Source organism: Balaenoptera acutorostrata, chromosome 12 (genome assembly GCF_949987535.1).
Source record: "Balaenoptera acutorostrata chromosome 12, mBalAcu1.1, whole genome shotgun sequence".
Lineage (NCBI taxonomy): Eukaryota > Metazoa > Chordata > Mammalia > Artiodactyla > Balaenopteridae > Balaenoptera > Balaenoptera acutorostrata.
In genome coordinates this window covers 73,481,919-73,509,878 of record NC_080075.1, presented here as the reverse complement: position 1 = coordinate 73,509,878, position 27,960 = coordinate 73,481,919, and the positions used below count along the sequence as shown (strand labels likewise).

Below are 27,960 nucleotides of genomic sequence, written 5' to 3'. Positions count from 1 at the left end.
ACCACACAGATGCCAGTAATAAGATGGCAGGGTCTTGGTCCCTGACCCCACTGAATCACCATACCAACCTTCTTCTTGTTCACATCAATCTAACTTGCTACAGCAGTTTAACCTGTGCTCTAACATGGATGGTAAACATCACACACAACTCGGGTCATAGAAAGGGCCTGGGGAGAGAATGTGGCTGGATCAGCTTGGTTGAGGAAACACAACCATGGGCACACGTTCATCCTGGTCAGTCGGTCAGTCAAGAAGTGCCCTGAGCTAGGCTGGCAGTGTGGAGAGAGACAAACGAGGAAGAGGAGACATGAGCCTTCTGGAACTTGCAGTCTGGCTCAGCAGACAGAACCCGTGTGCACACAATAGGGGAAGAACATTTCACAGCCACAGTGATGGAGGCATGTAAAATAAAACAGCTGTGTATTATTATGTAAAATAATAGTAGTTGTGCAAATACTACTGAGAAGTTGTTGTTCCCTTTGGCCTCTGAGCGCATATTTCTCCTCTTCCTCAAAGGTCACCTCCTCTGTGAAGCCTTTCCTGATGCCCCCAGGCACTGAATTGCCTTTGTTATCACATGGTAGTGTATCTGCTTACGTGTCCATTTCGTATGTCCAGTAAATACTCAGGGTAGGTAGCCAATCTTATCTTTTGGCTCCTGTAGCCCCTAGGTTGGTGTCTGACTCATCATATATACTCAAGAGATATTTGTGGAAGAAATGAATGAGGACTAGAGAAAACCAAGGCAGGGAAGGTAGACTGGACCTCCATCCTGGAAAAGGGTGAGTTAGAACTTCGAGGCTGTGAGACAGCCTGCCACAAGCTCACGTCGATGGAGTGGGGGAGCCAGCTCTGGTGTGGGTGGGGAAGAAGCTGGATAGGAGGGTCTGATGTGGAGCTGGGGTCCCCTCTCCCAGCCCAGTCCCTCCTTGGCCCCCTGCCCAGGCCGAGGCCTCACCTCTTTCATGGTATCGATGGAGGCAAAGTACTTGGACCACCAGTCCAGCATGCTCTCATCTGGCTCCTCCTCCTCTGGTTCTTCTGAGCTGCCCTTCTTCTTCTTCTTCTTCCTCTCTTTCTCCTCATCAGCCTGCAGGGTTGGCTAGGTCTAGAGTCCTGCATACATCCCCGCACCCTGGCCATTCCCGGAGCCCTGAACAATCCGGGGGTCCCCCATTCATTCCGACCATCTGCTCCAGGAAAGCCCTGGGCTCCAGGAGGCTCTGTGGGGCTACCGACATCAAAGGGGCAGGGCCTTGTTTTATGGATGTCACGGCCCAGAGAGGGTCATGACCAGCCAGCATGAGCCCCCAGCCAAGGCAGGATTGCCTCTCAGGGGCCCTGCAGCCCAAACAGCTCTCTCCCTCTGCCTCTTTGGAGGGGTGAGATGGCCGGGGCATCAGGGGCTACGGGGTGGCTCGGTCCCTGATGCTGTCTTCCTTGGCCTGATACCCTATGTAGTATAGGGTCTTCTCTCCCCAGAGCCCCCCGGCTGGTCCCCACACTCACCACGTCCACCTTGATGACGGCATCAGAAGTCTGCAGAAAGGAACCAAGGAGACAGGGACAGACTTAGCCACTGGGGCCGGAAGTGGTAGGTAGCGGCTGGCCAGGGAGGGTGGAGGAGAGGGCGCTCATGCAGGGATATTCCCTGTGTCGTGAGCACTGTGCTCTCATGACCAGTTCTGGGTCTGTGGAAGGTCTGCCTCGAAGATGTGTCCTCAGACCTTCCAGGGTGGTGGTTTGCAAACTTGGCTGCACGTTAGAATTACTGGGGGCTTTTAAAAATCATCAGTTGCAGGGCTCCACTGAGTCCAAATGGGGGTACTGGGCACCAGGAGAGTTGTAAACTCCCCAGATGACTGCAGTGGGCAGTCAGAGTCAAGAGGGGAGGCTGACACGGCATGAGGCTGGAGGTCAGTAATGTTGGCTGGATGAAGGACAAGTGCCTTAAAAAGTAAGTGGACACAAAATTACACAGCTGAAGAGGAACCTGGTGAAAAGGGCCCCACCAGAGTCCAGGGCCTGTGGGACGATGGGGCAGCTCAGGTCTGTGCCGCTCTCTTGGTTCGCTGATGGCCTGAAACCAGGGGGCTTCCCTACCCCGCCCCTGCCTCCAGGAGGAACAGGCTTCTCAGGGAGGAGCTCAGGAAGCTGGGAGCCCAGGGGGATGTGGCATCTCCCGGTGTAGCCCCAGAGCCCCTGGCAGTGCCATCCCAGGCCTGCAGGCCAGGCCCCGGGCCTCGACTCCTCCCCTTTTCCATGAGCCATGCCCTGTGCTAAGTCAGCCTGCTGGCTGGGACTCTCTGGGGACCAGGATGGTGAGGTAAGGAAGGATCCTTTCAGACCCGACTCAGATCTCAGAGGCTAGGAGACGCCCATGGGCCGTGTGAAGCACATGCGGTCAGGAACGGGACTTAGAGAATGTGCTGGGAAGGAAGCCTACTTCCCGCCCCTCTGTCCTGTCTGGATTCAGGATGGCCTGTTCCAGGCCAGCCTCCATCCCGCCGTCCCCTGCTGACGCCATGTCCGCATCCGAACACCGAGGTGACAGGTCTCTGGCAGACAAAGAGCCCCAGTCCCAAAGCCAGGAGGAATAAGCCACTTCCACCTGGAAATCCTGCCCCAACCCATCCCTAGGGAGAGTTGTTTGTAAATGGCTGGGAGGGAAAGCCGGGGACCCTCTGGAAAGAGCACTGGTGTTTGCACAAGGAATCCATTGCCTTTGGTGACGTTTGTTGGAATAAAAATAATTGCAGGCTATTACTTCACACGGTTACTGCTCTCTCTGTCTCTCATACGTGTGTACCACGTGTTCATGCACATGTGCACACACACATGCAGAATTGAGAGTCTCGCCTTCCAGGACAGTATAGGATGGGGCTGTGTGCACATGCAGTCAGGGTTAGCCCTGGCCCATCGCACGCCAAAGGAGGAGTGACTTAATGTGTCGTCTTGTGTGCGGGGTGGCCCGGCTCTGGGAAAGTGCCACCCGCAGTTGCACGTCCCCAGCCAGCGTGGGGCTGACCCCAGGCGCCTTACCGCATCCAGCTTCACCACGGTCTCCAGCTTCTTGACAGGCACCTCCGGCTCCATGTTCACCACGACCTCCCCTGTGGGGTGAGAAGAGGGGCCCGCACTGTACAGCACACGGCGGCCCTGGAGGAGCCTGCCTGGACAGAGAGATGGACAGACAGACAAGGAGGAGCAGCAGTAACGGTGAGAGTCAGGGCTGGCTGGAAGGACCGGAGGCCTAAAGCTGATTCTAGAGCTTTCCGAGGGGAGATGGAGAAAAGATGGGCATAAGGAGAGGGAGGAGGTGAGCCAGAGAGGAGGGTGAGCCATGCTGAGTGACACAGTGGAGGCCGGGGGGCGGGGGAATCGGGGGGTTGGGACGGGGAGGGCCTGGGTCTTCTCCAGGAACCGGCTGAGGAAGCCATCTGCCCTCAGGCCCTCTAAGGACCCCTGGGCTCTGGCCTTTCTGGCGCTAGAGCTGGGGGCCACCCTGCGCAGCCTTCCTTGGCGCCCAGGGCGGGACCTCCCTCCTGGCCTCCCCCGCCCACTTCGGGATGGCCCAGGAGGAAACCAGGTGGGCTGGATTGTGAGCTGGAGGCCCTGCCCTGGGCCCAGAAGCGCCGTACCCGAGGTGTTCCAGCTGGGGGCTGAGCGGTCCGGGGGCCGGTAGATGAAGCGCCGCAGGGAGCTGACGGCGTGGGAGCCGACCAGGGTGTAGCGGCCGAAGGCCCGGCAGTCCACCACGCGGATGTTCAAGGGCGGGTGCAGGAGCTCGTTCTCCGGGAGGTCCTGGGGGTGGGGCAGGGACCCCGAGCTCAGAGAAGGGGCAGAGGCACCCAGCTCTGCCCAGGCAGGTCCCGGCCCACACTCACCACTTCAAACCACTTGACGAGGGTGTTGAAATTGGGGTTCTTCTTGTAATTGTGGATCAGGGACGACTGCACTCCCTTCCCCGCGCACTCGATGTCTACCCGCGGCCGGTCCACCTGGGCCAGGTTCACCCGCTTCAGGTCCCGCAGGCCCCAGAACAGCACCTGCGTGGGGGGAGGTGGGGGGGAGAGGACAGCCCCTCAGTCAAGGGCACCAGCTGCGGGCGGGCAGGGCCACCTGAGGAAGAACCGGGCTGTGGGTGGACCGTGCGTCAGGAGGGGCAGGGCTGGGAGAGCCGAGGAGGGGCAGGTGTCCTGAAGGCGCTGTGGGGTGAGGGTGGGTGTGGGGGGCCGATGGGAGGGCCGGGAAGGGTCCTGGACCGTGGCAGTGTGACTCAGCACAAAAGGGGCAGGCGCCGGATGGTCGCGAGCCTGGGTCTGCTACTGGCCCCTGGGTGTGACCTTGGGCCAGTCACTTCCCCTCCTGGGCCTTCAGTGTCCTTATTTGAAAAACGGAGCGTGGCCTGAGGTTGCTGAAGACCCCTGGAGTTTGATGCCAACAGTGTAATGCATGCATACGACCCTCATGGAGAGAGAGTGAGAGGGGCCAGGGAGCAGAGCACAGCAGGGCCTGTTCAGGGCAGGGCTGGGAGGGGCTGGATGGAGTCCTCACACACCTCTATCCGGTACTTGCTGAGCACGGGCCGGATGCCCATAGGCACAGGCATGATGGGACCTCGGTCCACGTCCACTGGGCCATTGATGGGCGGCAGGTCGGCCTTCCCTGCTGGTCCAATCTGGGGAATGGGGGACATAGTGTCACACCCTGGGGAGCCCGGGGAGGGGGCTCTCTCTCCCCATGAGTTATTTGGCATGTGATCTGGGGAGACAGGGAAGGCTGAACAGCCCAGGTCCCCAAGAACCACACCCCCAGCTTCCTGTCCGACTGGCCTCACAGCAGGACGCAGAGGAGGAAGGCCCCTGGCCCAGCCCCCTCTTTCCAGCAGCCCCACCTGCAGCAGCTCGAAGGCGGCCAGCAGGTCCCCGGCCGTGGCGTTGCCGCGGTAGATCTGGTAGTACTCGAGCTGGGGCGGGAAGCGGGGCGGGCAGTATGCCTCGTCGGCCATCTTCACCAGGGGCTTGGCAAAGGTCCGGCCTATGAAGTCGGCTTTGCCCTGACGCGACAAACAGCCAAGGTGGCCTCTTGGTGCTTGAACTGACCAAGCATGTTCACACCTGGGATCTCATTCAGTCCTCACCACGGCCCCATGTAGTTGCAGGTGTGATCACCCCATTTTACAGATGGGGGAAACCAAGTCTCGGGCTAGCTCCAAGCCATGCTGGCAATGAATGGCAGATGCAGGACTCAGGACTAGAAACAGCTGCTCCTACCCCTAGTCCAGAGCTCCCTCGGGGCACCCCGGTAGCTGAGGCGGCTTGTAGTAAGCGGCTCCCCATCTCTGGAGGGGTCACCCTAATCCCCCACTCCCTTACTCCAGAGCTCCCATGGAGAGCTATGAGGCTGTTACTGACTGTGGTAGGTGTGGGCAGGGGCGGGGGGGCCCCTCAAGTGGGGGAAGGCTGGGGACAGCAGGCTTTCCTGGAACATCTGGGTCTGAGCTTTGCTGGGAGGTGGGACGCCCTGGCCTGTCTCCTCCCTGAGGCCCCAGAGGCCCAAAGCATCGGGAAGGGGTCAGGTTGCAGTGACAGGGCAGGAGACACCCGGGGTCTCCTGGAGGGGCTGGTCAGCTGCCCAGACTCCCAGCTTCCCCGGCAAGCACCCTGGCCAAGGGGCTCTGCGGGTGGGCTGTGGAGGTGGCCGCTAACGCAGGTGGAGTGCGGGGGAGGAGGCGTGGTCCCTGGTGCCAGAGCCCACCCATACCATGGTGTCCTGGTCGTAGATTTCGATGACAATGATGGGGGGGTCGTCCCGCAACTCATGAGCTTCGCCATAGAGCTCCAGGTTGTCGAACACCAGCATCTGGTCCCAGGTGGGGCACAGGGTCTCATTCAGCACCTGCAGCATGTGGGGGGGGGGCACAGGTAAGTGATGGTGGGTGGGCAACACCTGAAGAGGAGTCACCCCCAGTCACTGTGGTTTCCAGGAGACGCGGGAGCAGGAGTGCCATGCTCCCTGACTCTTCTGGGAATCTCAAAATGAAGGCTGATATGAGGTCCGCTCCTGACCCTCTCTCCCAGCCGCCCGCCAGTGTCTTCCCTGTCTTCTGGGTGGAATGTGACCACGATTAAAGCCTTCACCAGTGTGGCCTGGGCCTGCAGTCATCCGCCAGGCTTTCCTCTAAGGATCTGGGGTACTGGCTGGTCTGTTTCTCCAGGTCCCAGAGGCTCACAGGCCCCCTCCAGTGCTCTCAAAGCCAGAGCCAGGCCCTCCTCCCTGGGGCCCTCACCTCTGTGCACTGACTCTGGTTGATGAAGAAGACACGGGCGAAGGGGTCCGAGAGACCGCTGCTGTCGGCGGCAAAGAGGCTGCGCGCCTGGTACATGTGGGCGCGGAGCTGGAAGGCCTGCTTCTCTGTGGGGGAAGCAGGCTGAGGCTCGGGGAACAGGCCACCCGCCAGTGCCCTCCCGCCCAGGCCCAGGAGTCCTCGCTCACTGGTGTAGAGCAGGCTGATGGGTGGGAAGGCGTGCAGGCCCGGGCCCTGGGCTGCCCTGACCTCCTCGAAGCCGCAGGGCAGGCCGCACAGAAAGTCCTTGCGCTGCTTGCTGAGGCCCAGCCACAGGTAGAGCTCCAGCTTGGCCTGCACCGTCCAGCCCGCCGAGCCGAAGCCCCGCTTCCCTGGCAGCTGCGGGTGGGCGCAGGGTCAGCTGCTGGAGCCCATGGCATGAGGAAGGGGCAGGAGGCTGGAGGAGGCTATGGGCAGAGGGGCCCCTGCCCTCCGCAGCCGTCCCGCTGGGCTGTGTGGTGTGGAACACAGTGCAGAGGGGCATGGGGGGGACCCCCCACCCCTTTCCTATTCTCTCCAGCTCTTCTTTGAGCACCCCGTCAGCTCTGGCCAGCCAGACCCAGGGGTGGGGGTACTGCTCCCTCCAAGGGGAGGTTGACCCCTTGAAAAAGCGCCGACCCCAGCCCCTCCGCCCCCAATCTTGCTCCCCTTCCGGCACCTTGAGGAAGAGCGTCTTGACCTTGGCGCAGTCCTTGCCCAGCTCCTCCTCCACGGTGGAGAAGAGCAGGTCCTTGGAGGGCACCCGGGCGTAGGCGATGCGCTTGTTGTTGCTCATCATCCAGATGAAGACGTCGGGGACGCTGTGCTGAGGCTGGGGTGGGGGCAGGGTGGTGGCCAGTAAGGGAGAGATCCTGCCTCTTGGCCAGGCCTGAACCCACAGAGGAAAGGACCCCGGCGCTGGGTCCTTCTCCTCCCACCGATCCAGCGGGAAGAACACGGGACAGGGTGAAAGGCTTGGTCTCTCCTGTCCCCCAACGGCTGTCTGAATGGGAGGGGCCTCCTGGATGGTCTGGCCCAACCCCTCCTGTGCAGCCCCCCTTCCGCCACCTTGGGTCACTCTGGTTTGGGGCTGGCAGGGGGCACACCTCGTCTGCCAGGAAGCGCAGCTTGTGCAGGAAGTTCTGGCACAGCCTCAGCTTGTCCCGCACCGTGTGCCACTTCACCTGTGCCCGCAGGGTCTTGGCCTGCTGCCCCATGCTCTCCTGCCGGGGTCGGGGGTGTAAGTGGGGCTCAGGTCATGACGCATGATGGAGGGTCTGGCCCTGGGGGCTGTGACCTCAGAGACAGATGTCCCCCACCTCGGGTTCCCTTTTCACCTCCAGACCCTCCCTCCGTCCCCGGTGTGGTCCAGCCACGTCCTCACCAGCTCCCGCATGCAGGACTTGAGGCGCTCCCGGTCCAGCCTGGTGCGGGACCAGTGGCCCTGGTCCTTGTCCGCGAGGGAGAGGAAACGGCTGGGAGGGGGAGAAGCAGGGCTTAGCAGAGCCCACCCGCCAGCAGGAGGCCTGCAGATGCCTCCTCTGCAAACCCCCCACTTCTGACCCCCGACTGGCAGCCCTGCCACTTACTAGCAGCCACAGCTCAGCTCCTCCAGGACGCCCCGCAGTCGGCGCTCAGGGTAGGACTTTTCCGTTTTGATCATCTCCTGCACATCATTCAGGCCTTCTTCCTGTGAACCAGGGGTGTGAGCCACAGCCCCCCTCAGCCTCCCCAAATGTCTCCCCCGTTCATCAGGGGGAGGAGGGGCTAGCGCCCTAGGACCTCCCACGAGCGCCATCTCCGGACTGTCTCGCCATCACAAGGAAACCCAAATTTTCCAGGTTCTGTTTTCAGAACCTGAAGGAAGAAGCCACCTCTGGGCCATGAGTCTGTGGTCCTGGTGGACCCACAGGGGTCAGACAGAACTCAGGGCTAGATGCAGGGGGTGGGGGAGTGCAGGCCAGAGACAGAGGGGTTGGCCAGTCACCTCCAGGGAAACCCGGGGCTGGATGGGCCAGGGTTCCCAGACTCCACTCCGGGCCGCCCTCAGGCTCTCCACCGCTCCTGGGACTGGGGCGGGGACAGGAACACAGGTTCTACTGGGGCCACTCTGCAGTTCCTCCCCCAACTGCACGGCGTGCTGCCGGGCAGACAGGACTCGCGTGTTGCCGGGGAGCTGTCCAAGCTGGGCGAGGCCCTCTGAAGCACACGCCCTCCGCCTTTCCCCTCCCCGCCGTGGCCTGGCCCTGACCAGCTTGTCTGCGATGTGGTCCACGATGTTGGCATTGTAGAGGCGGCGGCGCTGGTCCGGCCACCAGCTCTTGATGTAGATGCAGGGCTTGCGCTCCAAGTAGGGCAGATGGAAGTAGTTCCTGGGGTGGGAGCAGGTGGGAGGTTGAGGACTGGGCGCCCAGGGAGGCGGTGGTGGGGCGGGGCCAGGCCATGAGAGGATGGGAGGCAGCGGGCAGGGCTCCCAGGACCCTCTGTCCTGGCCGGCTCACCTGTCGGTGATCTGGGGCCGCATGGGTGGGCTGGAGGAGACTGAGGGCAGGTCCCCACCCTCGTCAGTCTCGTCATCACTCGACTTCTGGATCAGATCCACTTCCTCCTCGTCCCCAGGCTCCTTCCGAGGCCGAGGCCGAGGCCGCTGGGGTCGAGACAGGCCATCGACTTCGTTCCCATAGTTGCCTGGAGGCAGAAGGGGGCACCGAGGGCCTAGAGTCTTTTCCCCCCGAGGCCCCACCCTGCCCTCCAGTCCAGGGGTCTGTGGGAGGGAAGAGGGAGAGTCAGGGAATGGGGCTGGTGCTCACAGGTCTGTGCCAGCTCAGACACGATAGAACACTGGCCAGAGGAAGGGGCCATGTCCTACACTCCTGCAGAGGTCTCACTAGGAGCCCTGATGACCGCTGAGCTCAAGGTCCAGCCCAGGACGTGGCCCGTATTCCCACTCTCTCCTCTCCAGTCCCATGAGGGCCTCGCTCCCTTCTGCAGGGAGGGCTTCTTTCCTCCTCGTGTCCCTAACACAGCCTAGCCCTTAGGTGGAGCTAAGGCCGACCCTGTGGGGCGCGTGTTCTCAGGTGCAGTCGCTGTATGTGGTGTGGGTGCCTGAGGACACACGAGGGAAGTGGTCAAAGTTCCCTGCCCCCCTGGGCTGTGGAGCGGGGCCTGGCAGTTACCACCCAGTCCCCGGTCCTGCGAGCCCAGCTCTCACCTATAGTGACCTCAAAGGTGATGGGCTTGTCTCCGTTTTTCCGGTCGATCATTGAGGCCTCCAGGAGGGCTCCAAATAGAAAGAATTCTTCCATTTTCCCCACGCAGCTCTGTGGAGAAGGTGGTTCAAACCCTCCGGAAAGCTTAACGGGGTGGGGGCTGGGCCTGGGGCCAGGCCTCCTCCTACGTCTTACAGACAGGCCCTTGGGGCTAATGGTGGGGACATCCTACCCGGCTGTGGAGCTAGGAGCCCCGACACTGAAGGCCCAGTTCCTTCGGCCCTCCAGCCTGTCCCTGGAGGAAGGGCTGCTATGTCCGGCGCAAGGACAGCCACGGCCAGGAACAAGGCAGAGACAAGGCTCCACCTTGGGACCTCCGGGGAGAGCACAGGCACAGGCAGTGGAAGGGGACAGAGGTCCTACTGCTTTCTGGGGAGGAAGGCCCCATCCTGGGGTCTGGGCCCCTGAGGCAGGCAGGAGGGACACTGGCAGAGGCCAGGCGCAGGCTGCCGTGGTGGGAAGGGGGTTGAGCACAGCGCCCTGGGGCCTCACCTCGGAGACGGGTGTGGCCTGTTCCACCTGCACCTCCGTGGAGCTGGTGAGCTCAGGGTTGGAAGTGTCCAGGATCTCCACTGCCAGGCCCAGCATGAGGCGGGCGCGGAAAGACACGCCCTCCCCCAGGCCCTCGTTCAGGTCCTGGTGCTCGTCCAGCAGCGTGTAGTTGCGTGTGGAGCCATACATGTTCACCCAGGCGGGGCCCAGCGTGGGCAGGAAGCCTGCGGGCCGGGGGCAGAGGGTCGAGGGGCTCACTCGGGTGGAGGGACCTATTTTGGGGGCTCCTGGCCTGTACCTCCTGGTTGCTGAGCTGAGGACCTCGTGTCTCGCTCGGGGAAATGTCTGAGGTGGCAGAGGGCCTGCGGGCAACGAGGATCACAGGGGCTGCGGGGAGAGCGGTGTCTGCTGCGCGGGGCTGGCTGTGGGGTGGCCTTGTCACTTGCATGGGGCACTTCTGTGTGTCTGCTTATTCTCTGCGGGAGCCTGAGCTGGCCGTGCCGCTCCACGTACACACACGTCCATTTCTGTGGAGCAAGATCACGCCCCCTGCTTCCCGGTGCCCGGTGCCTGTGGCGGGGGCCGTCTATGACCTACTTGAAGGACCGATGCCCCAGCTCCTCAGCAAGGCCTTTGCCTTCTGTGCAGACCTGTGTGCCACTAGGGTCTCACCTGCCTCTGCAGACCCCTGCCCTCCTCTCCGAAGGCCCTTACTCTTCGCCTGTGCCTGTTAATCGCTCTTCCTCCACGAAGTACCCCCAATTCCTAGTCCCAACTATTTTTCTCCCATTAGGATTTGTTATGTCTCATGTGTAGCACGGATTCAATTCTGCCTTATGAGTTTTGTTTGGTTTCTGTTCTGCCTAGTTTATAAAGAACATTATAGCATTTAAAAAACTGAGATATTCTTCCTATAACATAAAATTCACCATTTTAAAGTATGCATTTCAGTGGTTTTTCGTGCATTCACTATGTCGTGCCACCATCCAGGGCATTTCCATCCTCCTCAGAAGAAACCCCATACCTTTCAGCGGTTCGTCCCAGTTCCCCTTCCCCCCAGCTCCTGGCAACCACTCGTCTACTTCCTGTCTCTATGCATTTGCCTATTCCGGACATTTCATACAAATGGAATCATACAATCTGTAGTCTTTTGTGTCTTCTGTCTCAGGTTTTGAGCATTTGGTAGCACACCCGTCTCCCTCATCCCCAGGGGAGCACCATGAAGACCGGATGCATTCCTCCTTGTTCTGTATCCCTGGTACTCAGCTCAGTGCTCTGGTCCTACAAGTCTGTAGATAGGTACTATGGCAGCAGTACACGCATATATGTAATACGTATGTATATACACACGTATATAATTACTATTATTCTCATTTTACAGATGGGAAAACAGGTATGAAGGTCACGCAGCTTCTAACTGTCAGAGCTGGAGTTCAAATCCAGGCAGCCTGGCTCAGGCGGGCCCAGGCACCTCTGTGCAGACGTGAACCATGAGTTTCCACCCTTCCCTGGAGGCAGGGGCTGTTGGCAATGCCCTGATCATGCCTGGCACCTTTCAGGCAGAGGTGTGGGATGGTGGTGGTGTATGGGGGGGTCTCATTTATGCTACCCCTTTAGCCCCACATCCCACCCCCAGTCTCCTGCTGCTGACCTTTGTCTCCGTCGTTGGAAATCTTGCGCAGGTCAATGAAGTGGGTGCCGATGGCCACGTCGTTGACCTTGTCTGAGTCCCGGATCTGTACCTTCATGCGCTTGCAGAGTGGGGGGAACAGGTCTGTAAAGACCACCTGCTCATTCCACAGTGGCTCATAGCTGCTTTTCTGCACTGAAGTCTTGCCCTGGTGGGAGGGAGCGAGGGTTAGGGTTTGTGTACATGCATGAGTGTGCATGTGTGCCTGTGTGTGAGTGTGTATATGTGTGCTATGTGTGTGCATGTGGTGTGTGTGTGTGTACTTATCTCCTCACCCTTCCCCACCCCAGCCTCTCTGGCTCTTCTCCCTCTCAGTGCCCCCCTCCCCTCAGCTCTTGGTGACCTGGGGGCAGTGAGGAATCCCTAAGGCCCAGCCTGGCCTCACCCCCCAGCCCCTCTGAGCTAGAGCTCCCCTCATCTCTCTCTCCTCACTTCTAGAGGTGACTCACCAAGGTGATCAAAGGCCAGTCTCGTGGCTTCTGATTTTGCCTCACGTCCATCCCCAGGATCCCACACCCAAGCCCTTGCACCTCTGGTGCCTGTCACCCCAAGCCCCAGCCTCCTGCACCCCAATACCTTCTGGCCGGCAAAGAAGACTTGCACGTAGGGGTCGACCAGGTCCTTGTTCTCACCAATGAAAGCCTTCTTCATGTTGGCCATGAGGCTTGTGTTCATGCGCGGCAGCCCCTCTGCTCGGTAAATCTTCACGTAGAACCGGGCCCACTGGCGTTCGGGGGGCACCCCCTCGGGGAGCAGCAAGTTCCTGCCGGCACATACAGCTAGGGCTGGACACCCCGACTCTTGCCCCAGCATCTACATACCCCTGGGGGCCGGGACAACAGGTGAAGGACGGCTGAGAAGGCCCACACTAGGACTAAAGACGCTGGAGTTTAGGGCACCTGCTCTCTTGTGATCCTGGGCAAACCTCCCCATCTCTCTAAGCCTCAGTTTACTCACCTTTAAGATGGGAATAATATGGTATTCCCTCTCAGAATATGATAAGGCTCAAATAGGTTAAAATATATGAGTACTTTATAAACTGTAGCGTGGGAGACCACTCTTAATAATATTATCCAGTTTTCTCAGCTGTGTGTCACATCTTTCATCTCCTACACAAAAACCTCACAACTGGCCCCCACTCTCCCTCCTTGGCCCATGGAAGGCATGATTCATTGGATCCTGTACTTTTTCTCACTGAATCCAGATGAGGTCCCAGAATATTTCTCAACAACCACTGTCAGCTGCCTGGAATTGGTACAGAAAACAAATCTCTTTGCTCTCCTGGGTGTAGACTCAAGACCCAGCAGCTCTGGGACTCCGCTCTTTTCTTCCAAGTTTCTCACAGTCAGAAGCCTGGATGTCAAATGACTGTCACTCTTGACTGTCCTCTGTGAACCACTGCCTGCCCTGCCTCAGTCCTTTCTGCCCCATGAGGAGAGTCCCCGGACACCGAGGCTGGCCGGGCCTCAGTCCTTCCAGGGAGAGATGGGCCATCTGGGCATGGGGGTAGGGAGATGGAGGGTGAGATCCACCCTGGGGGCTCCCTTGGTGTTCCAGGAAGGGCTGGGCCGGGTCTCCAGGGGCTGGGGGAGGATGGGAGCCTCACCCCTCAATGTCATCCTCGTCTGTCTCGTTGGCCTTGTGGGGCGTCTTGATGTTGTCCCCCTTTCCCATCACGGCGACATCGCACTTCACGTAGCCCTTCAGCCCCGCGGAGATGTCGTCGGGGTCCGACAGTATGGCCCACTTGTGGTGGAACTGGTGCTCTGCAGTGGTGAGGAGCAGGGGCTGCACCTGCTGGCCTACCCAGGGCGGCACCTGTCCTCGGGGCAGGCCTCGGAGCCCAGGTCATCAGGTCTCGGGGCCCTGGGGGCACAGCTTTGCCTGCCTCTCGGCCAGGGAGACAGAGGTCCCCAAGCAAGGGTGGCTGAGGCAAGGCCCCGCCCCTGGTCATGCACCCAGGCGTGTGGCGTGGCTTCAGAGGAGCCTCCTAATTGGTTTCTCTGCCTGCAGCCCTCCTGCCCCCAACCCATGCAGTCAACCACCATGCAGCTGCCAGACAGAGGCCTCAGAGAGGCCCTCCCTCTCTCACTCCCCATTTCAAACCCACCTGAGGCTCCCCAGTACCTGGGGGAAAGACCACAGACCTCAGCATCCCCTGTGGGGTCTCCTGATACAGCTCTCCCCAGCTCGTAGTGTTCACCCTCTGCCCGCCCCCCCGTGCTCCTGCAAGCAAAGCTGTTTACCCCTCTCTGAATAATTCATATTGCTGTTTCATACCCCCATGCCTTTGTGGCTGCTGTTCTTTGAGCTTGGAATGCCCCCATCCCTTCTGTCTCCCACCCCAACCCTCCACCTCCCTATTCACACTTCTAATCATTTTGTTCATGTGTCTCCTCTTCCATGCAGCCTTCCCTGACTTCCTCAGAAGAGCTGATCCTGGCCCCTTTCCATATGCACATCTCCTAACTCACTATCACTGTGATTATCTACTTATTGTCCGTCTCCAATTTCAGCCTGAAAGCCTCCTAGAGACAGGGACCGGTAGTGTCACCCCAATACTCCCAGGAATTAGGACAGTGTGGAGGAAAGGACAGATGTCAAGAGAGCAGGCCACTCTAGGACGGATCTGCCCCTTCAGGTTGACTTTAAAGCTGATTGTAGGCGTAGCCTGCACGAAGGGCACATCGTCCTCCTTGCTTTTGTGTGGGCACTGGAATCTCCAGGGACTCAGAAGTTTCCTCTTCCCCTCCCTCCTCTTTCAACTTCTACTATAGTTCAGGCCTGTTGCCAGCAAGCCTCTCTGTCCCCATTCGGTTCTGTGAGATGTGTTCAGGACTGTGTGCAGAAATCAGCCTGTTTGGGGCTCCAGTTGGGGGCCAACTGTGTCTCCGGAGAGATAATGCCATTGCCGAGTCCGAAGAGACAGACTGGGACGGTGAGAGGGGAGTAAGCCATGTGTGTGAGGGGTCACTGGAGGCCGTCAGCTGAACTGGTGCATCTCAGGAGGAGGGGGCCGTGTCCTAGGCTACCCCAGAGCTTCAAGGGTCTTGCCAGAGTGGGTGTTTGTGGGATGGATACATGAACAGATAGCCAGATGGCTGGATGGGGAGTTGGATAGTAGAAGACGGGTGGTAGGGTGCCTGGCTGGCCTAAAAGCTAGATGGATAGAGGGATGGATGGATGGCAGATGGATAAATGGATAGAAGGATGGATTAACATACAGACAGGTGAGTAGGTAGATATGTGGGTGGGTGAAAGAATATATGGGTGGACGGACAGATGTGTGAATGAATAGTTAGATGAACTGGGGAAATTTAGTAAGGAAAGAGAATAAGACTCAGGAGGGACATAAAATTTGTCTTCAGAGTTAAAGGCTATTTGAAGAGGGAATGGGTTTCTTCTTTCCGTTCCTTCAGAGAGAGATTGGACTAGATGTTTTTAAGGTCTCTTCAAGCTTGAATGATCTATGATTTTGTGATTTTTATGTGTATAATCTTGGGTTTTCAGCTTAGATTTTCTGGTCTGAGTCATAGTTATAATGTGCACCAGCCAAGTGTCTACTAGGTTGAACATAAGGAATCGCCAATCTGTTCAACCTAATAGTTTAGTGGCACCTCTGAGGCACAACTTCTTTTAGCCTCATTTATCTCGTCTGTAGAATGGGGAGGAATGCTGATGTCTCCCTCACTGTTTTGTGAGGGTCAAATGTGATTGTCTGGGTGAAATTGTATTGTCACTGTCAGAGGGCCTAATGGGGTCCTTACTGCACCCAAGTGGCGGGTTCACTTCAGGGCATGGGTGGGGCCCAGTGCCAGCTTGTCTGCCCGTGGTTCCCAAGCTGGCCGTGTGGTGAGTGCTGTCTGTCAGGCTGAGGCACCTTCTCTGTCTGGTCCAACCCTCACCAGCCCTCTGGGCCACGGCTTGGGGTTCCCTCACTAACCCCACGCAGTGCTGGCTTATGGGTTCCCCCAGAGCTGCTGAGCAGATAGCCCACGCGGCTGTTCTCAGGCAGCCCGGGTCCCTGGACGGATGGTCAGTGAAGGTGTTTTCAGGGCACAGTGTCCCTCAGAGACTGCCCCCCGCACTGGGTGTTGGGAACAGCGTGGCTCAGTAGGGACTCTGGAGTCACACGGCCTGACCTCACTGTAGACCAGCTGGGTGACCAGGGAATCCCCGGCGCTCCTCTGGCGCCCAGGCCCCCCAGCTGTAAAAGGGGGCCATGCTGCCGCCTCTGCAGGCCTCCCGTGAGCCCCGCCGACTGGGCGCAGGTGGTCACTGTGACTGATGCAGGCTGGGCACCCCATCGCTCTGCATGCCTGAAGACTGTGTGCACTCACGGCCTCACCTGAGCCCAGCAGCCTGGCCAGGCTGAGCCCAGGGCCCGCCAGGGTGGGAGGGACCGCGTGTCCCGGGCTCCCGGAGCTGACGGGCTGTGCAGCTACTCACCCGGCTGGGAGTACACGGTCCCCACGTCCATCTTGAAGGAGCCCACCAGGGTGCCACTGCGCAGCAGGTTCTTGGAGTGGATCACCTTCCGGGCAGAACCACCAGTCGCCAGTCAGGCGGGATGGGGCTGAGGCTTTCCGTGGGGCGGGGAAGGGCTGACTGATAGTGGTGACATGTCACTCTTTCTGGGGATGTGAGCTTCAGGGGAGGCAGGGCAGGGGCAGCTCTCTGAGGCTTAGTATCAGCCTCTTCTGCCTCGCCTGTGCTTTGCTGGCCGCCAGGTACGGGTGAGCAGGTTGTACACTATACAGAAGGATCTGGCTAATGGGGTGAGAGGGGCCCACATCCAGCCTGTGCCCCACTTGCCCGGCTGTGTGTCTGGGTGCCGTCTGCCTTTTGATGGTTGGCCCGCCCAGAGGGGGTGCCCTTTTCAAGTCTGCACAAAGGTGCAGTTTGAGCTAAGAGCCCCGCCTGCCAGGGACTGCTCCCCACTCACCGAGATCTTGATGATCTTGTCGAACATGACATCAGGAGAGACATGGAAGTCGAAGACGAAGTACTGGAGGGGGGAAGGACCCAGACTTGCTGTCACTTGGAGGGCAGAGGCTAATTGCCGGGCACCTCCCTCCTGAAAGTGCCTGTCTGCACCCCGGCCATTTCCCTTGAGCCCCAAAGTTTGGACGAGCAGGAGGGGCAACCACTGGTCCCCCCTGACCCCGGGGAAGCTGGGAGTCGTGTGGTCTTGAGCAACACATCTTCTGAACCTCAGCTTCCTGAGCTGTCAAACGGGGGTAATGATGCCCCCCCTTAGAGTCTTGTTATGAGGCTTGATGAGATACGTGTAAGATACTGTAAGATACGCTGTGGTTATATGGGCCCCACAGACATCACCATTAAACCACAATGCTGCCTAGAAGATGCACCCCAAGTTTGGAGGTGTTTAAATGTAAACTAAGCTGAGTCTTAGAATTTAGAACTGATGAACTTAATCTGCTGTAAATGTAACTGCCGTGGGCGCGACCTGTCCTCTCCGGCTGGGAGCTGCCACTCACAGCTGCAGCGCCCACCCATCTGTCCCAGCCTTGGTGTGCGGGCGCTGGGAGCGAGGGTGCGGACGGTGAGCAGAAGGGCCACTGTTTTGGTGAACTTGTGGGCAGGGAGATGGAGAAAGGTTGCCGAAGAGCTTGGAGCAAATGAGAATCTGCTCCTGGCTGTTGGAGGCTCACACTGGAGCATTGTGGGTAACAGCGCCAGCTTTAGAGCCAGGAAGACTGAGCTTTCACTGTTGCTCCAATCACCTCCCTTCCTGAGCCTCAGTTTACACCTCTGTGACGTGGGGATAACGAGCCAGGGCTGCCATGTGGAACTGCTCCGGGGTAGCATTCACGGGGTTGCTGGGAGGCGTGGTTCGGAATCTAAATGAGATGACCCAGGTCAAGCATTCAACCCAGGCATGCACACGGCCACTGCACAATAAATACCAACTGCTACGAAGCACTATGCCCGGATGATGCTGGTCACGGGGGACTGAAGCTCTGGAGGGGTGGGTGGTACAGGCATCTAGACACGCAGATGGTAACCGATGCCTTGAGGCTGGGGAGATACCCAGGGAGAGAAGGAAGGAGAATAGGAAAGAAGCAGGCCCAGGACAGGGCTCCAAGAAGCAGCAGCACTTCAGCAGTGGGCACAGGGAGTGATGTCAAGAAAGGCAGTGAGGAGAGGAGCTGGAGAGAGGGGAAGGCAGGAGAGTGGCAGGAGAGGTCCCCAGGGCAGGGGGCGGTGAGAGGATGGAAGGACCGGGGCAGTCAAGGGAGAGGAAGCAATGGTGGATGTTGAACTTAGGGACAGTGAGGTCCTTGATGTCTGGAAAAGGGCAGTTTCAGGAAAGATGTGGGGCAGAAATGAGTGCAGGGATTAAGGTGAGGAAGTGGTGGTCACTAGGAGGTATGTGGGACTGAGGAAAGGCATAGCTAGGTGGATAGATAGATAGATGGATGCATGGATAGGTAGATGGATAGATAGATGGTAGGCTTCTAGTTCCTGTCCTTGATCATAATGCTTCTTCATAGTTGTGCTTAGAATATGCTAGAGTGAAATGCCTTATAGACAAAAGAGGAGCCAAAAGAAAAGCAAAGGCAGAGGTGGTGATGTTGAGTGGATGATATAATGGTAGATTCTTTGGGATGCAGAAAGAGAAGGATTCAAGGCAATGGGGAAAGGTGGTTTTAGGCAGAAGGAAGATGACGGTGTCTGGGACCGGATGTACCGAGAAGAGGTCTTGGCCTGGTCTGTGGATTGTCAGGTTGTTCTGGGGACAGGGGTGATGGTTATGAGCCTCCCTTCACAGGAAGACAGGTCCAGAGCCAGGCAGGAGGGTCAAGGTCAAGGCCAGGTGCTGCAGAGCTGTGTCAGCCCTAGGAGAGCAAGCTAACTAAGCTAGAACTCTGAGCTGTCTGTGGTCATATGCCTTGTATTTCCTGAACATGTTTCCCTTTTGTAATTACTTAGAAATCTAAGTGATGTTGGTTGTTCTCACCTCCCTCTATTGTGTTTAGTGGAACCAAAGGTAGGTTCCCATCAACTCAGAGAATTAGCGGAAAGCAGCACACCCCTAGGACCAGGGGGATAGTATAAAAGGAAGAGATGAAAATGGAAAGAAAATTCTAGCTTTGGGGCTGGGAGGAATCATAGGAAGATAGTTTAGAGCACCAGTTCTCAACCGGGGGCGGTTTTAACCCCCGGGAGGCATTTGACAATGTCTAGAAACCTTCTTGGTTGCTACATCTGGGTGGAGGATTGCTATTGGAGGGTTGCTTCTATCTAGTGGGTAGAGGCCAGGGATGCTGCTCAGTACCCTACAATGCACAGGACAGTCGCCTACAACAAAGAATCACCTGGTCCAAAGTAGCCACAGGGCTGAGTTTGAGAAGCTCTGGTTTCGAGGAAACAGAAATCGAATAAATCAGAGTTACTTGGGTTTGCGAAAAAGAACAAAAATATGATCAAGTGTAAATTTAAGATGATCCAAAGATGAGTGGAATAAATAGTTTTAGTGGATATAAATGTAGAGTTTGGAAAATGGAACTAGGAAGTGTGCTGTTTGCACCCGCTCTGTGGCCAGGCTTGAGTTTGGTGCAGAGCAGATGCCCAGCGGATGTCTGTTTCTTCGTTTGGGTAAGTATCCATTCAGCAAAGTGTTACCAAAGCCCTCTAGGTCCATGGCAGGCCCAGGGCTGGGCTACAGAGATGCAGGAGACTGGGAGCCTCTCGGGTTAGATGTGAAGAACCAACTGCAACTTGGGGATGTTATTGTCAGAGAGAGGAATGCCCTGACCTCTGACCTAGAGAGTGCAGGGAAAGCTACTCAGTGCAAGGACATTTGAGCTGGGCTCTGCAGGGTGAGTAGGAGTTTGCTGAGGAGCCACAAAGTGGGGAGAACAGCTCTGTTTCCTTGGGAAGGAGGAAACCATTTGAATGAAACATGAGGCATTTGGCCCTGCTGCAAGGTGAGCCCTCCCGTCAGGCAAACATGGCTTCACCACTATCAGATAACTGTGGAAGGCCATGGGGGCCCTGTCTCCACATCTGTTAGGGAAAAATAGACGTTATCTAGGCCGGAGGCTTTTCCAGTCAGGGATGTGTCCCGACATAAGGTCAGAGGTGTTGAGCCTGAATTTCCTAACTCCTGGGACGGTTGCCGCATGGGGCTGAGGGGGGCCCTGAACAGCAGTGTCCCAGCCCTGTGGCCCTGCAGGAAACCAGCTGTGAGAGTGGGGTCCATTTGTGGTCATTGAGGAGACCTCGGCCAGGCTCTGGCTTTAGCCTGGGTCCCTGTGAAGGGCAGAGGTGTGCCTGGGTTTTCCTCCTGAAGGCCCACGACTGGGGCCGCTCACAGTTTCCCAAGCGATGCCCTCCCCCAAGCAGCAGACGGCACCCTCAGCCCTCACCACGCCCAGGACGGACACCGAAACACAGGATGCAGATGCCGCGTTTGGCCAGGGTGCCCAGCTGACTTCTGGCTTAGTCTGATGTGTGCTCAGGGACCTGAGGGGCATCCTTCCCCAGAGCTGATTAAGATGGGTCCCTCCCTGGAGCCCAGAGTCACGATGCTGTGTCTGGGGTGGCCATCCAAGGTGGCAGACAGAGCGCTGGGCAGAGGCAGGGCAGTCTGGGCCCTGCTCTGTCTACAGTACTCTCTGTGATCTTGGCCCTTTTCATATTGTGGCCTCAGTCTCCTCCTCTGTAAGATGGAGAGATTGAACTAGAAGGTCTCTGAGGTCCTTTAACCTCGATGTGGCCTCAGACAGCTGCAACGAACAGCAGTGGGTACCGGGCCTTTTATCCCTCACTCCCCAAGCATCACGGCCAGTGGTCTGGAAGGACCCCAAAGAGGTTCAGGCGCCCATGATGGCATCTGAGCAGACAGCGTGTGCACACAGAACCCGACTCTGGCACGTAGCACCCGGGCCAGGTCTTTCTCCAGGAGCTTCAGTGTCCCTTGTGTAAGATGGGATTGATGGTGACAACTTCTGACAGTGTGAGAGTCAGAAGAGATGATGCACCAAAAACGTTTACAAGAGTGCCCAGCACGCAGCAAGTGCTCATTAATGGTGCCAGTGCCACCACGGGCTGGGGCTGGAAGGAGGTGGCCCTGCCCCGGGGCTCTGGCCTGGGAAACATCTGGGACCAGGCCTCAGGGGGTGCGAGGTTCACTCACAGGCACTGCTGCGAGCAGCACAGGAGGACCTGGGGTGCTATTCCTTTCACAGGGTGGCCCCTGGCCAGACCTGAGTTTGGCTGGGATCTGGACTGGGGTTCAGAGGGGGCAGCACTGCACGTCAGCAGGCTGGGGGTTGTAACGGGCGGGCCAAGGTCACGCTGGCTGGTAGCCCTTTGTGTCCCTTGCCTCCCAGCTTCTCCTGTTGGGCCCCACGGGGCCGGGGCCCAGCCTCTGCCATGGTTCGGAGGCCCCTTCCCCACCTGGGGCCCCGGGCGCTGACCTCATTGTAGTAGGGGCAGTTAGTGGACTCCTTCATGGAGGTGAACTTCTTGTCGTCGCCCACCTCCACGCACACCACGGGGTCCATGTTCAAGCCCACCAGCTGCCGAGCCTCGATCACCGTGACGCTGACCTGCAGGCGGGCAAGAGGGGGAACGAGCAGGAAAGCGGGTGAGGTTGGATCTGGTCCTGCAGGAGTCGGGGCCTGGGCAGCGGGCTGGAAGGTGCCGGGAGCCAGCACTGGATTTGGGTGCCAGTCTGCCTGCCGTACATCCGCTGGTGATCCTGGGCTCTTTCCCCCACGAACCCTCGCTGTCCTCATTTATAAAGGAGGGGCGTGGCTAGATCACCTCCAAGTAGGTGTGCAGCAGAATTACCAGGTGGGAGGGGAAGGATGCTGGGTAAAGACCCTGAGGCCCCTGGCCACACTCCAGACCAACCCAGTCCAGTCTTGGGGGAGGGGTGGAAGGAGTGGCGTCCAGCATCCATATTTTTAAAGCTCCCGGGTGATTCCACGTGCTTCAAGTTCTCCCCGGCATCAATGGCCCTGCCTCACCGAGGGCTGCAAACCTACCTCCCAGGTTTTGTGCACTCCGGGATTAAGCTTTCTAAGTCTCCATTAACATGCATTTAATTTTCTGCTCCAGCATTTCTCATTTTAAGCCTGCAGGCCTCTGACATCTTTTTTATTTCTGGAATTTGGCCCCCTTTCTACATTCCTGGCTCCTCTTCTTTTGTTTAATTTCTTTGAATGCCCAGTGGGGCTTTGGTGCCCACCTGAGCACACCTTTTTTGCCTTGATACTTGCATGTTGTGTGCATTCTGTATCTTTTTCAGTGGCGTCCACCTTTCTGGAATCTTATTTCTATACTGGGAAGCCCTTTTTCAGTTGTTCATCCATTCAACAAATATTTGCATATATATACATATATATATATATATATAGAGAGAGAGAGAGAGAGAGAGAGAGGTAGAGACGTGCGTGTGTGTGTGTGTGTTCGTGTATGTGTTTGTGCACATACTTTTCCTGAACTCTCATTGTAAGCCATCAGTTCTTGCTTTGGATCTGGAGGTGTCAGTGGCCATGGGTGGGCCATGATAAATAGGAAGAGGCACAGACTCGGGGTTGCTGGAATGACATTGAGCCTCAGTTTTCTCAGCTATGAGTGGAAGACACTACCTATCTGTAAGTTTGTGTGAGGGTTGAATGAGATAATGTGCATAAAAGTGCTTCATAAACAGTAGACAGGTCTAGGAAATGTGAGCTCTTGTTACAAATGGCTTCTCAAATAGAATTTACTTTCAGTTAAGTGGCTGGTGTCCCAAACAGATAGGGTCGTGTGTGACGCTTAATATTGTTTCATTTAAGTCTCTTGAACTTGCATTTTAACAAAATAGCTTATGTTGAGCTAGTATTAGCATTTGCCTCAGCACTCTTCTTATGAAACTGTATGAGTTGCTTTTTACCATTCTCATCTTGGAGAGTTGGTATTTTAATTGCTGTGCTTTGATGCAACTACTAAATATGATTTTACTCAAGAGAATCATTCTCCCTTTTCATGAAAAAGAATAGCCATGAAAATTATCATCCACTGCGTCCATCAGATATTTATATATCTTATAAATATCCGGAAGGCCAAGAAAAATCCACACAACAAAACTAGCGATGTTAAAAAAATAAAAATGCTGATGACAACGAGAACATTACCAAGCAAGTATATAGAACTGGAAACTGAACATTTACTAATTGAAGTAATACTTGAACTATGAAAACAAGCATTTCTATGTGGAATGAGGTTCCAAAGGGAATGGAGCTGAGAATCTGGAGCTCTGAAGGAGTTCAATAATCACTGTTTCTTCAGGGAGTTAAAAGGGAAATAGAGCCAGCTCTGAGAAGTTTACTGTGAAGAGAGTAAACAGACACTAGAAGTCCTTCCAGAACATTCTTTGCGTAGTAGTTTATAGAGTTTTAAGCTCTATGAAACTTTATACCAAAGATTTTTTTAAGAGCTCATTTTCCCCCCAAAGTTAACCCATCCCTTTCCCTCCATTAAAAAAAAAAAAAAGATTTTCTGTAACTCAAGACTGGGAAGTAGACAAACACAGTTTTGGCATAATAAGGTAGTAAAGATATGCCATCAGGAGATTAACTTTTGCAGTGTGAGAGGTTGGCTGGTTTTTATGTTTTTCACCCAGGGACTCAGCCGTAATGATAACCTTTTTGCCCCCTGCTCCTTTTCAGGACCCAGAGTTCCCACCTTCTTCCACTGAGCAGAGCCAGTAATGGTGGACGACCCTAGCTGGAAGCTCTGACACCAGGCGGAAAGCAAGTAGGGAGGGGAGGGCACAGGGCTGAAAGGAGAAAGGGGTGGGGCAAGGGGAGGAGGCGCCAGTGTGTGCTCTTTGCAGGCTGAAGGGTGGCCTGAAGGGTACCCTGGGAGTGCACAAAGGAGGTCGCGGCCTGGCGTTGGTGGGGAAGGGGAATGCCAGTCCTGATCCCCCGCCCCAACCCCCACCCCCAACCCGTCCCGGTGCTCTATGGAGGGGAATGTATCATTTGGACTTGAAATTAAAAAAACAAAACAATAAACTCTGAAGAAGGGGATTTCAGTCATCAGCAGAGGACTCCATCTTTCCATGATGGACGAGGGGGAGGCCAATAGAGCCACTAAGGGACCAACTGACCAGCTGACCAGGGAAACTCTTTTGGTGACTGACTATTCCATCTTCTCCTTCCAAGATAAGGGACATAATCCTCAGGTGACTTCATGAAACTCATCGCAAGGAACACTGCTGAGTGTAAATCTATACCTCTGTCCTGGGATAACCCAAGAGTCATGGTGCTTTGTGACCTGCTTCTGAGGGGTCTGATTGGGCTGCAAGAACATTGCTGGGAGCTGGAGGTGAGAGGTGGTGGACCCCTTAGTACTGCTCTTCTGAAACATCCTTTATGTTCCCTCGTCTCCAGGCGACAGAGATGTGACATGACCAGTTGTGCATTTTGAGATCACTCCAGTGGTGGCGTAGAGCATAGAGTGGAGGGGGCAATATGAGAGCAGGGAGATCAGATAGGAAGTGGCTGCCATATTGCACTTGAGCTGGATAAATGACGTGGAGGTGAAAACTGGAGAGATGTTTGGAGGTGAAAATGTATATGGTCTTGGTGGCAGGAAGAGAGGGTAGAGGAGATACTCAAGACTCTGTGACCTGCCAAGTGCCAAGCTCCAAGCTTTGCCCACTCTGATGGGGAAACTGCATATTCACTGGGAGGAAGCTGTAGCTTCTTGCTTTTGAGATGCCAATAATCAGGAAAGGGTTTTCGCATTACATGCATTCTAAACAGAAGAAACAAAGGGCCTGAGTACACCATGGTCTTTTCACCTTGGGACCTCCTTTCAGTGCTACCCAATCTTTAGGATGGTTCTGAGCCCTGAGGATCCTTCCTGAATCTGAGTTCAGCTAAGCGCCTCTGGCTGAGGTCTTTCTAACTCAGCAAAGCCAAGTTCTCCAAGAGAGTGAAGTCCTTCTGATAGGTTTTCTTGCTTTATACATTGTACTTATTGAAAGCAAGAATAATTCCACATTTGCATCCTCACAACTCTCTCTCCAAGTGTGTTAACACTTACAGTTGAGATGTGAATCAACCTGTCAGGGAATACTGTGTTACCAGGTCCAATACAACTGTTTTGTTCAGTTCAGAATGTTTACAAAGTCTTTGGAGGCTGACTGTCTGGTCCATTTAATAAAAGTCTCTGTTAGGAAGTGGTTTGAAAGAGCTTTTGAAAACATGCAGTAGGTAGTAAGCTAAAGATGAACAGGGACCAGAGGGAGAGACTGTTCAAAAGGCTTAATTAGAGAGAAATTAGTTGCTCTGACTATGGGGTAGGACACCCTCAAGTTTGAACCCTGTTTCTAGCTTTGAATAACTGTGTGACCTGGGGCAAGCTCCTTACCCACCCTGGGCCTCAGTTTCTCACCTATGAAATACAGTAATACCTATATTTGGGTGGTTGTTAAGATTACATTAACTTAAGTGGAAAACATACCTACCTAGCCTAGTGCCTGGCACATAGTAAACCTTCAAAAAACTAACAGTTACATTAGCAGCAACAGTAACGATGGCACCATTTTCTATGTGCCTTTACATGGCGGGCTCGTGACGCTGCAGATTGAACGGTATCTGACTATGAGGTCTTTGTTCTTTGGAAGTTTTTCTCTTCTCAGAACACAGAGGAGCAAAGCCCTGAGCCGAGCGTCCTGGAAAAGCCCTCAGAAGTGTTAGGACATTCTGTGCTTGGGTTTTGGCAGAGAGGTGAGGAGGTGACATTCCCAAACCTCCAAGGAGCCCAGTGGTGTGAGGTTGTCTGAATCCACAGGGGCAGGTCCGCTTGACACTGCCTGGGGCTGTTTTTCAAGCCCCTGGGAAGATGGTCACCGACTGGATGAAAACAAACCGAAGCAAGGATTCAGAGAGACAAGGTGCATCCTTGAGGAAATATGACCAGATGTACCTGATACAAAGAAAGCTGGTGTCAAGTCCTCAGTATTATCACCTGAGTGAGGTGAGGTGGGCTGTCCTTAAAGAAGGGAGCATGGGGCCTGGGAAATGGGCATCAAAGATAAAGTCCTAACCCGGGAGAAGGGTTTGCTCTGATTCTGGGGCCTGGCACTGGACCTAGGCAGGAAGTGCAGTGACAGTCAGGTGGGGTCTCCTGAAGGCTCTGCCCTCCCGACCAGCCAGCACACTCACTCAATCCTAGGAACGCCCAGCAGTCTTTTCACCTACATCTGGGTCTTGATAGCTCCTAATGAAGGGTCCAGAGGAATTCATGGTCCTTGGGCCCTTCTTGTTTGCAGTTTATAAATAAGTACTAGGTACTTCCGGCTTGTACATTAGCCTATCGTGAGTTATGTTAGTGTAACTCAGTCTCTCAGGCTCCGATCAACTCTGGGAAAAGAGACAAAATTGAGGGTGTGGCCCTGCAAAGCTGAGGATGAGGCCCCAGGCTGGGAGGGCTGCACTGGGTCCTGCTGTTCACGTGGCCCTCTCCCCGCAGTTCCCAGCCATGCTCATGCCCCATCCTGCCTGCACTGTGGCCACATTAGCAATCTTATAGCTGCAAATCTCTCCCTATCTCAGCCATTTGGTCTCCAGTTTTAGAAACATACAAATAAAAAAATTAAGTGTTAATTTCAGAAAATACAGAGAAGCAAAAAGAAGAAAAAAACACCCATATTCTCACCATCTATAGATAGCCAGGATTGACATTTCTTCCAGCATCAAAATAATACAAAGCAACAATTTAAAAAAACACACCAAAATATCTTTCTTCAGAGACACTTATTTAAAAAAAATGTTTTTTGGATGCTCTTTGGTCTTTTTATGGTTTTTCCAGGTCCCTCTCACTTTATAAAGATGGTTACAAAATCCTAGGAGGGCTTTGACCAGCATAAGCAGAGTTCTCAAGCTGCTCTTTGGGTTTGTACTTCTCTACTTATGACACTGCTGTGAGTGCTTTCCAGGAACAAGCTTACTTTGGTAACATATATTCAGCTTGTGGTTCTCTATGACCCTCAGATCCATGCCTTCACAGAGTCTATAACGCACATCTGGCCAGAACCCCCCACTAGACAGAGTCGGAAAGGCATGAGGCTTCTAGCTGCCCCACCTACCTGGTAATCCATGGGCCGCCCGGCACTTGGCTCCATCTTAATGTCTGGCTTGGATCTGAGGAGGGGAATGTACTGTCAGGCTGGGTGTAAGGGGACTGTTTGCAGGGGAGGAGGGCACTGGCAGTGGTTAGACCTTGGAGAAGGGCAGAAGGACAGAATCATGATCTTCAAACACTCCAGGGCTGCCAAACAGAATGGGGATCAGTTGTTCTCAGAGGCTCCAATACAGAGGACTAACCAATGGCAGAAGTGATAGGTAGACAGACATTAGGTCAACAGGTTCAAGTGTGGGCTGGGCAGCTCCGTGATCTCCCTTTGCCCTGAGGTGTTGAATGACCTGAGAACAGGCTCCTGCCTTTGCAGGGGGAGAGGTAAGGGAGACATCCAGGAAAAGAAGAAAGGGGCAGGGTTAGGAAGGAGCTGTCCATGGGCCCTGATTCTTCCCCACCCAAATTCCAAACATAGCAAGCTGGGTCCTGCCTGACCTGGTGAAGGTAACTGGGGCTGTGGGGTTCCTGCCCACTCACCGCTTGTTGGAGACGTTGGTGGTGAGAGCTGTGACGGAAGCTAGTGACATGGAGTCAGGATCCAGCCCATCCCCCAGCCGAATGGCCAGGCGGTCAAGGTTCTCCATCTCCAGTACTGCCGGTTCATCTGGGGAAGAGGGAGGGCCAGTTAGGTGGGCTGGATGGTGGGATAGTGACTGTATTTCCCTTTCTGCTTTGCCATCCAGGGAGCTGAGTCAAATTCCAGGTTTACTTGGTAGCACCTGCTTAGAATGTTATGGTCTGCATATCTGCGGTGTTTCTGGCCTAATTGTGATCTCTGATTTTAACTGAAATTGAACCTGGTCTTGCTTTTTAATTTTAAGTGAATGTAACTCACTTATGCAAGCACTGAATATCCTTCGTGGAAGAAGGTCAGGAATAAAATAATCCATACTTCTGTACCTCCTGTACCAGTAGCTACTGTTTACTGAGTGGCTATTATGTGCCAGGCACAATGCCAGGGACGTTATACACATATTTTTAGTCCTCATAATCCTCATAGTCACAGCCTG

The 27,960-nt window shown here is 55.6% G+C and overlaps 1 protein-coding gene across 3 annotated transcripts in view; it reads right to left on the bottom strand.

Moving 5' to 3' along the window:
* OTOF (otoferlin) overlaps positions 1-27,960 on the bottom strand; it is an 88,147-nt gene that overhangs the window by 10,182 nt on the left and 50,005 nt on the right. For 2 of the 3 annotated variants that reach the window (XM_057558233.1, XM_057558234.1), the window contains 26 exons: positions 27,428-27,554; positions 26,901-26,955; positions 21,229-21,360; positions 16,725-16,787; positions 16,229-16,313; positions 13,386-13,545; positions 12,356-12,542; positions 11,741-11,927; positions 10,090-10,313; positions 9,540-9,648; positions 8,830-9,016; positions 8,580-8,700; positions 7,918-8,018; positions 7,713-7,803; positions 7,435-7,551; positions 7,008-7,160; positions 6,499-6,688; positions 6,293-6,417; positions 5,767-5,901; positions 4,898-5,059; positions 4,562-4,681; positions 3,888-4,049; positions 3,642-3,804; positions 3,043-3,113; positions 1,510-1,539; positions 959-1,090 (listed from right to left, as the gene is read on the bottom strand). In XM_057558233.1, the coding sequence (XP_057414216.1) occupies positions 959-1,090; positions 1,510-1,539; positions 3,043-3,113; positions 3,642-3,804; positions 3,888-4,049; positions 4,562-4,681; positions 4,898-5,059; positions 5,767-5,901; positions 6,293-6,417; positions 6,499-6,688; positions 7,008-7,160; positions 7,435-7,551; positions 7,713-7,803; positions 7,918-8,018; positions 8,580-8,700; positions 8,830-9,016; positions 9,540-9,648; positions 10,090-10,313; positions 11,741-11,927; positions 12,356-12,542; positions 13,386-13,545; positions 16,229-16,313; positions 16,725-16,787; positions 21,229-21,360; positions 26,901-26,955; positions 27,428-27,554 (3,389 nt within the window). Of the gene's footprint in view, positions 1-958; positions 1,091-1,509; positions 1,540-3,042; positions 3,174-3,641; positions 3,805-3,887; positions 4,050-4,561; positions 4,682-4,897; positions 5,060-5,766; positions 5,902-6,292; positions 6,418-6,498; positions 6,689-7,007; positions 7,161-7,434; positions 7,552-7,712; positions 7,804-7,917; positions 8,019-8,579; positions 8,701-8,829; positions 9,017-9,539; positions 9,649-10,089; positions 10,314-11,740; positions 11,928-12,355; positions 12,543-13,385; positions 13,546-16,228; positions 16,314-16,724; positions 16,788-21,228; positions 21,361-26,900; positions 26,956-27,427; positions 27,555-27,960 lie in introns of all 3 variants that reach the window. The other variant, XM_057558232.1, reaches the window with a different exon arrangement.